The sequence below is a fragment of the Gouania willdenowi genome, chromosome 3 (genome assembly GCF_900634775.1).
Source record: "Gouania willdenowi chromosome 3, fGouWil2.1, whole genome shotgun sequence".
Classification (NCBI taxonomy): Eukaryota; Metazoa; Chordata; class Actinopteri; order Blenniiformes; family Gobiesocidae; genus Gouania; species Gouania willdenowi.
Window position 1 is genome coordinate 39,888,390 of NC_041046.1, and position 9,755 is coordinate 39,898,144.

The window sequence follows — 9,755 nt, forward strand, 5'->3', positions numbered from 1 at the left end:
GGGACACACATATTTCCCACTCTCTAAATATGAATATGAGCACGCAGAGCTCTACGATTGTTATGATATGTCTACGTTAATCCTTTAAACCAACATCATTTCGTGAGGATGCAGTTCCCTCCTCGCACTGAGGCTTCATTTAAAATGAATGCTCTTTCTCAAAATGCTCAATGGTCCAAATTAAGATGGGTTAAAAAAAATACATTGTTTTAAGAATAATTCATGAAACAACTGAAAATGCTAAAGCCAAGCCAATCAAAGCAACTAGAGCCCATGCGATGCTCACTCCGCCCTCTATTACACCTGCTTCTTTTTACTTGAATAACCCTAAATTATCCACCTATACTGTACTATTATCTTGAATGTATTATTTTCTATCAAAATCCATCTTTGATACTTGCTTATCCTGTTAATGCTCCCAGGACAGACACACAAATGATGTTTCTAAAGGATTTGTTTCATCTTGTCTTATCTAAATCTCTCTTTACATTTAGAATAACTCATTTTAAACTTCTTAATCTTGTGTTATTTTAGTTATTTTCTATTTGATTCTGAACACTACTTTTTTGTCTTACTATAACATGATTGGTTTGTTTGATCTTTCCTATTAAGTTCATCGTATAATTCAGCATTGTAACCTCATAGCTTGATTGTTGTAAATATCTAAATCATATTTGTATATGTGAATTATTTTTGTAAATATCTGTATCATATTTGTATATGTTATTATTATTATTATTATTATTGTTGTTGTTGTTGTTATTATTATTATTATTTATCCTACTTTATTTTCTACTACTGTAATGTGTGTGTATCTGATCCCTAGTCTTTTACTTAATTATACACGTATTTGTCTTTGTTAACGTTTTTATTCTTTTATTTTTATTTTTTTTCTCTTCTGTGGCTGCAACATAAGCAGTTTCCCCCTGAGATTAATAAAGGAATTCTGGTTCTGATTGTGATTCAACAATCATTGACCACTGCAGAAATATTATTAGCGAGCAAATTTAATAAATAAGCATTGTTGCTTAACAATTTCTAAAAAATAAAACAATTTTTAAAAAAAAACAAGCTCGCACTGACACGAGACAGAAAAAGAGACATTTTCAGACCAACAAAAACACAGCACATGGAAAGCCACAAAAAGACGCACAAACCACCCAAAATATTAACGTAGACAAACAAAAAACAGGAAACTGAGGACACACCAGCTGGTCTCACCTCAGCTGTGTCAATAATATTTAAATTGAACCAGTTTTATAAAATCAAGCCTAAATGCAGATACACTGAAATAGACATAATTCTAGCTCCTAACGCCATCAACATCAGTGATACGCAGCATTAGCTGGTGCAGTCCAGTTATGATCAGTGAGTGGACGTAGACGTACCAGAGTGCAGCTGAGGGTTGGATCCCTGGGGAAGAGCTTTTCTTTTCCTGCTGCTGCTGCTTCTGTCACTGCATTAACATGAACTAACTGAGCAAACAACGAGCGCCTGTTTCAGCTTCTTAAAGCCTCTGAGCAAACATTGAAAGACGTGGCAGATAAAGTGGTTTCACTGGAGAACTTGAACTGGTTTGTTAGCAGAGCTCCAATCAGCTCTGGTTTTGGTCTTAAAAGGCACGCGTTTCACACAACGTTTCTGATGCATTTGGTTTAAAGGATCCTCAACCCAAATGTCAAAGACAGGTATAAAAATAATCTTTATTAACACAAATGAAGGGAGATTTAGAACTAGAAGTTTAAACTTAGCAGGGAGTGTCAGTGCCTGATCATTTCACACTACGTCACTTCCGTCACTCGTAATCATTATGACTTAGCTCCTGGGACGTGATATTTGAATGTAAACCGACCATATAACATATGTTCAATATTTTAATAGTACACATTTAAATATGTGACTGTTTTTGAGGTGTTTTTACATGTATTTTTAAAAAGATAAAAAGGAAATACCACCGCAAGACGATATATACAAAAATTGATCAAAACACAATACACAACATTGACAATCAGAAACCAAACAGAAAATAATATAAGAACCAAAATTAATCAGAATTCACTCAAAACATACATTTCTAATTCTTTTAAAAATAGCAGGGTTTCAACCTTTTAAATTGTACACAAACTGCCGTAAAATAGGCCGACCAAATGTAGATGCGTTTTGCACATGCATTGAAACGATCGGAAACTATCAGGCCCGTGAAAGGATCGGGCACTGACAGGGATCTCCATTGCGAGCTTTTCCACAAACTGTGAAAATGGTTGAGTGGGAGGGAACATATTAGTAGCTTGGACAGAGCCTGCCGCAGTGCAGCAGGTGATAATGGCTAACACAATACGACTGGATTCTGCGTTTACTCATGGACTGTAACAACGTTGTACCACCAGATCAACCGGAACCTCCATTTTGTTGGGACTCTGAATTTGTACCTGTCCATAGAGTCATAGCTTAGTCTGATTAGTCAAATTAGCAGAAATGTTACGGTGATTGGCCAAAATTGTGGGGTCGTGCGGAATTTGCGTGGGTTTGACTGACTTGGGATTAATTGTTGCAATCCCAATATTGCAAATTCTTAAAGGGAGTGGTCGGTTTAACAAGCCCCCCGTGTTGTCGGTTTTAATGAACGAGACGGCGTCAAGCTTTAGGGTTGCTGGTCAGATGCAGACACAGGTTTTATTATGTCAAAGGGGTTTTGGGGGGGGAGATATCGGTCTGAGATTGGAAGATTAACCAGCTATCTGTGTGTAGTCAAAACAGGCGGAGACCTTGGTGAATGCTATTAGTGTGCAATGGTATCTGGCCTGCTTAGGGCAGTCTGACCAGAACTGACCAGGAGATAGTTCTGTAATTACATATAACCCAGCTCTCATTCAGCATAGCTTTCTCTGTACCTTCTCTACACTTTGATCCTACGATCTAACTACTGTTGGTGGATCCTGATCCTGATTGGCTGCACCTGAGGCTAAAACAACAGAATTAGCTGTTTGCCGTTGGCGCAGAAACTTTTCGTGAATTGAGCTTTTTCTACAACTTTTTGGCGGAGTTTGCTCTTGGTGTTGGTCTTGCTTGTAATAAAAGTTTATCAGACTTAGAGACGCTCTTTTGATGCTTGGGAGGGCAGTGAAACTTACTGCTGAACAATGAGGAAAGGGAGTGCTGTAGATCATTGAAACCAAACATACCAAAGGTGGGACCGGTGAGCCCTCCAGCTCCCCTCAGTGTGTGTATGTGTGTGTGTGTGCTGGTGCCGTACAGTCGTGCATGAATGATCTAAGGTGTGCTTCCAGTTTTTATGACTGAAGGAGCCGATCAGCAGCTCTAAAACTGACTCTGCTGATGTTTATAGTGAAACTGGTTTTTGACCTTAAAAAACAAACAAACCTCAACTAGTTTTTAATCAGTTCTGCTGCCGGTTTGAGTTTTTTTTTTTTAAGCATTTGCTTGTGGTTTGAAGTCATTACTGTCTGTATCTTATTCTAAAAGTAGACATTGTCCATTATTTCGTTTTCTGTAATTCACCCCAAATTACATTAAGAAGCACAAGCAGTAGTACTTAAGACGTTACAGCAGTCATTTCTACTTTGTGCAAAAAGTCGACTCTAGTCAGTGACATATGGGGAGAGATTTGTCTCAAAAACAAATTTTTCACATGTTATTTGTAATTTGTTTGCAGTTTCTGAAAAACACGTGGAAATCTGAAAACACATGAAAATCTAAAAAACGTGTGTGAAAATCTTTAAAAACACAAGAAAAAAAAACTAAAAAAAAAACTTGAACATTATACAACATGTGAAAATCAGAAAAAAACGTTAAAATCTAAAAATAACAACGTGAAAATTTAAAAAAAACAGGTGAAAACCTAAAAAATACGTGAAAAATCTAAAAAACGTGAAAATCTGATAGATACATGTGAAAATCTAAAAAAAAACATGAATATCTAAAAATACTTGAAAATTTAAAAAATAAACGTGAAAATTGTGGATATACTGTATTTGTGAATATTTTTGTGACAAATCTCTCCCCATGGTGACAGACTACCTAAAAGAACAGTTCAGTAGTATTTTCTCTAATACTCTATAGACCACAGTCCTCTTCTACCGCTGCTCCTTCTCCAGCTCCGCTCGAGCTCGGCTCCTCATGGCGAGCGCAGTCATTGAACAGCACACCATCGGGCAAAAGAAGGAGATACAGGTCAGCAGGAGATGCTGCTCTCCCATCTGCCTCACCAGCGCTGGTCGACGCCACAGGAAGTCATGGAACAGCGCCTCCTGCTGGACCAGTGTGCAGAGCGAGCGCAGTGCATGGTAGACATGATGGCTGTTGCCCGCGAGGTCGTAGTGGCCCGGTGCGAAACACTCGGGTACAGGAAAGCAGAAGAAGAAGGTTGACAGCAAGAACAGCACCACCTGATGGAGAAACAACCTTTAAAGTGATTTTATTTCATTTATTTGTTTGTTTCGGAAAGAAAAACAATTAAAAAGGAACAAAGATTCAAAATAATATATACGATATACAGTATACCCATTTCTTAATTAAACAATTTTTACCATATTGCTGCCGTTTGTTTGTACTTCTAGAAATACACAATTACTAAACAGAATAGGAAAAAACTGACAAAATATTGATCAGTAACTTAAGATATAAAAAAATACATTGCAAAATACCAACAATAGTAATAAATTTACATATGAGGACAAGACAAGCCATAGATGTAATAGGCCTATTTGTCACATTAAGCCCATCCACACTGTATTGTAACCAGACCAGAACTTCATTTTGCCAATAATTTAAGAAGAAATAATATCTAAAACCAGCATTCCCAATCACATAATGTGGTTTCAATGTGTGTCTAGTATTATAGTATAGTAGTAATACTGGGTAATGTTGATCATTTATTGGCCCAGAAAAGGACGAGACAAAAACTCACCAATGAAACATGGCACATACACACAAACCAACCTTCTATAGGTGATGACTGTCTGAGTTTGACACGTACATAAGCAACTAAAAACAGGCAATCAGTGTTGGGAGTAACGCATTTCAAAAGTAACGCAATTACAGTAATGTATTACTTTTTGCTGGAACGCTGTAAAGTAACGCATTACTAATAACATTTCGGTAATACTGTACCTGTTACAAATCTCAGTAACGTGCGTTACAACGCATTTTAACCTGAGATGTGAAAAACAGCACCAGTAACTTGAAGAAACACCTGGACCGGTGCCACGCTAACACCCAGTTGACAGAGAGAGATGCAGGCGCGGCGAAGAGAAAGAGAGCAGAGGACGAAAGTGAGAAAAAGTGTCAGACAAAGCAGCAGAAATGAAGTTTCTCTCGGTCTGCCGTGCTACTAGAACCAAGAGAAGTGAGGAGACTGGTGGCAGAGTATGTGATGGAGGATATGCAGCCTCTGTTAACAGTGGAATCACCGGCTTTTAAAAAGCTTGTCAGCAAAATCCCCACCAACACCAGCAATGACAAGGTAAGCTAACGTTGTCATAGAGAGTGGTTCTATACCGTACAGTATGGTCATACAGGCAGCTATCTAGCATGTTATTATCACAAACAGCGACTTAACGCTAATGTATATACCGGTAGGGCTTATAGTTTTCTGGCACCGTGCCGTATGGCTGAGACTGAGACTCATACAGATCAGATTCCTGCTCTTAAATGTACGCCGTCATCAATTTGACTGGTGGTCATGTTATCTCGTGACTGGCTTGTATCGAGCGCTCATATAAAATAGTGTTACAGTTTTACTGGTCACCATGTCAGCAGCAGTAAAAAACAGTGCACTGAAAAAGAGAATAAAAGAATAGAAACAAAAAGAAAGAGATTGTGCGTCTTAAGTCTATAGATTACATTCTAGTTGTTTCTAGCTCTATTGTGTTTCACACGAATAGGTCTAAACTTTAATTATTTATCATAACTTACCAGACTTTAACTTTGTCAGCTTTTGTGATTCTGATGGTAATTGTTACTTATTGTATTGTGCCATGAGCCTTCACTGTGCCTATTATAGTTATTAGTAGCCTACACAGTCATTATGCTATACCACATCACCCTCCACTGGCTATATAATCAGCTGCAATAAACTGTATCTTAGCATTTTAGAATGCTAGTCATACTTCTGTGGTTATTTTGGTGAAAGTAACTCAAAAGTAATGTAACGCATTACAATTTAGAGACAGTAATATTGTAATGTAACTAATTACTTTTGAATGACAGTAGCTACTAATATGTAATTAATTACATTTTGAAATGAACCTGCCCAACACTGCGGGCAATACCTGGAAGAAGTGCAGCATCAATGCAGGTCCGTTGCTCCACCTGTAGATAGTGAGGCGGCGGACAAATGGACCCATAATCACCAGGAAAGCCACGCCCATCGGGAAAAGGCGACAGATCCTTCTGTGAATTGCAAACTTGCTGCGCAAAGTAAGCTTTGTGTAACAACACAAAGCACAGGAGATCCAGGACAGGATGGCAGTGAGTGGCAGATACACCTGTGACCATCAGGAAACCATTAAACCAACCAGTCAGTATCAACAAATGTGTACAGTCACCAACCTGTCCCAGCATGCTTTGCGTCCATATGGCGTCCACACTATACAGACTCAGAGCGAGAGCACAGCCGTACTGATAGACAGCCGCGCTCACGCTGTGTAGGAAGAACAGGAAGTAATGCATCTCCTCAGAACGGCAGTGGAGGACGTTGGCGGCGGCGCTACAGGAGGCAAGGAAGGACTTTATTATGTACACCTGATCAATTATTCAACGCCAACTGCTAATCAGCCAATCACATGGCAGCAACTTATTGTACTCAAGCATGTAGACATGGTCAAGAGCAGTGGTTCTCAATCGTTTTCTCTCAAGTACCCCCTTTCTCTTATTTCTGAATCCAAGTACCCCTTTGTCCGACTGCAATATTTCGCTTAGAAAACTATTTAAAAACTACTATAGATCATAATGATGGAATGAACGAGTGATAACACACATTTTAAAGAATCTAATTTTGTAAATAAGTGGAATGAAACTGTATTTAGTGTAGTGGTTCCCAACCTTTTTTCGACCGTGACCCCATTTTGATATGAAGAATTTCTGGCGACCTTAAATATTTTTTTTTCTAGAATTAGTTATTGATCATTTAATCTCAGATTTTACTGCATTTTAGTTGAACTAGTGAAAGTAAAGAAATACAGTGGTTTAAGATTCTGTGTTGATTTAATTAAAAAAAAAAAAAAAAGAAGAATTACAAAATTTAAAAATTTTTTTTTAAGTTTTCTGTTAAAATTTTTTTCTGTTGAAAAACACAGATTTAGTGGCCCCTGAATAGATTTATTTCTATAGTTGTTATCATTTCCGGTCATCTCGCAGGGTGGGACCAAGACTGACTTTTTTTGTAAATTTTCCACTCTCTTTCTGTCAAGTACCCCCTGTAGTGCCATTGCGTACCCCTAGAGGTACACATACCCCCATTTGAGAAACACTGGTCAAGACAACCTGTCGAAATGACTGTTGTCACCTGCAGCTCAGGTCAGCAATGGCAGAGATAAAGTAGAGCACCAGCGGCAGCGAGGTGGGGTCCACAGATAAACCTTGACCTTCGGGACCCTCCAGACGAAAACCCAACAAACCCTGTGTAGGTCAAAGGTCAGACAGCTGGAGGTCAAGGGGGAGGAAGGTGTAACTGTGGCTGTGTTTGAATATGTCACACTCTGTAGTACTATACACGACAAACGTAATGAGTATGTGTCTACTATATTGATGAGCGTTCCCACTGAAGTATACTTTCCCAAGATGCATTTTGACTTTACTACGAGAAAAACCTGAAGCACGCTGAGGCTAAATATCTGACTTTTGAAATGAGAAAGTGACCAAGTAGAATATCAACATGTGCTCATTTGATCCATAAAACTCGCAGAAACACATTTCATTCCAACATTTTGGAGATTTTTGGAGACCCGTCGTTGTGCTACTGACAAGACTTCCTGTGTCCCAGGACGATTTTACGTTCTGCTTGCAATGCATCATGGGAAGGTTGACTAGTGTACATACAGTGCATACTTAAAAAAATGTATTGATATCGTGTACATTTCTCACATACTCAATCTTTTCATACTATTTATAGTGAATGCACTACATACTAATTTTGATGTCAAACTTAGTATGAGTGGTACATTAGAATGCCATTTTGAACACAGCCTGTGTCGTACCCCGCCTCTGAGGAAGGCAAACCCTGTGAACCTCAGCAGCAGGGCGAGGGCGGCCAGCAGGAGGCTCCACATGGTCAGCGTCTGGTTGTGAATCTGCAGCAGGCTGAGAACGCAGCAGCGCCATGGCAACCCCAACGGGCGATACCCCGACAAGATGAAGTGCTCCCGAAGAAGAGGAGGGACGTCCAGGTCTGGGACAGTCGGTGGGAGGGATGGGAGGACGCTGTCCAGCAGGGGGCGGCAGACATAGCTTAGGGAAGGAAGGGCGAAGGACACTTGAGGCATGATGGCATGAAAGTTGATCTGAAGCACAGTTCATGTTAGAAGGAGGAGAAGAGATGGAGATCATTCTAAGAGATTGAACTGAGACTCCAAACCCTAAAGAACATGAAGATACATTAGTGACAGTTTTGGGCAAGGCTAGGCAAATGTCTTTGTATGGCACATATCATTCACGAGGCAATTCTATGTGTTTTATATGATTGAAAAGTGCAACAGAATGGAGAGAATTTGGCTGGAAGAACATTATAAGGTTTTTTATTAGACCCCATATCAAAACTTAGCAGCTCAAAAGCCATCAACATTGCTTTGTGGCAGTATGAATGCCAACCATTCCCATGTATTTTGGACTTGTCTCAATGTCAGACCCTTCTGAGTAAACATCGCGAAAGTAATAGATGAAATTTTTGGCTATGTGAACCCCAATGTCTCCCAATCTATGTACCTTGGACTACTATCATAGTCAGCTATACCATCTGAGGATTTGTACCTCATACGAAATTATGTTGATGGCCAGCAAAAAAACCATTACAAGAAACTGGCTGAAAAGTCTCACTTTGACTTTGCCAAAATGGGAAAAATGGAAAAAAATCACTCACTTCATAAAACTGAACTCTGCTAATTTTGATCAGAAATGGAAGAAATGGACAATCTATAACACCCAAGTGTGAATGGCAATCTTTGTAATAATAATAATAATACCCTGTGGTTTTGTTCAGTTTTGTTTGATATTATTTGTAAACTGCATAAATAAAAAGTAAAAAAAAAACAGTTTAGAAATCATAGGCAACATTAAAATCAGCCGTAAACACATTAAATCAATAATATGATTAAAAATCTCCCTCTTCATCATTACGCAGTAGAGAAAAACCGAGCCTTTAACTTGGATGTAAAAAGAGAGGATGTTAATGGTGTGCTCAGCAGTGCCCCTACAGGAAGGCAGAGGTAGGTTTAAATGGAATTCTGACGACTTAAGATAGTCGTACCAAAATATAATCACAAAGAATTTTAAAGAAAACAAGAGCAAAATCCTCCGTCAAGTGCCAAATCTTCTCTTTGCCAGATATTAGCAGTTATCTGCATCAGTGATCCTGATCATGGTACTGATCGTTCCACTTTAAAGGCTTGGAAGAAATGTATATCAGCATAAATAACCATACAGTAGGTCTAAATGTATGTGCACCCTCTTTAAAAAAAACTGTTTAAATGGATAAAACTCACCTCCAACAGACAGAAAGTAAAAAAAATAAATTAAGGGTT

At 38.7% G+C, this 9,755-nt stretch overlaps 1 protein-coding gene across 1 annotated transcript; it reads right to left on the reverse strand.

Annotated features, from left to right (window-relative positions):
- Positions 1 to 4,094: 4,094 nt before the first annotated feature.
- Positions 4,095 to 8,501, reverse strand: LOC114480288 (membrane progestin receptor beta-like). Its single transcript, XM_028474294.1, has 5 exons — positions 8,217 to 8,501; positions 7,526 to 7,638; positions 6,571 to 6,727; positions 6,291 to 6,443; positions 4,095 to 4,406 (listed from the first exon to the last, which is right to left on the reverse strand). The coding sequence occupies exons 1-5, from the start codon at positions 8,499 to 8,501 to the stop codon at positions 4,095 to 4,097; spliced, it is 1,020 nt and encodes a 339-aa protein (XP_028330095.1).
- Positions 8,502 to 9,755: the final 1,254 nt, after the last annotated feature.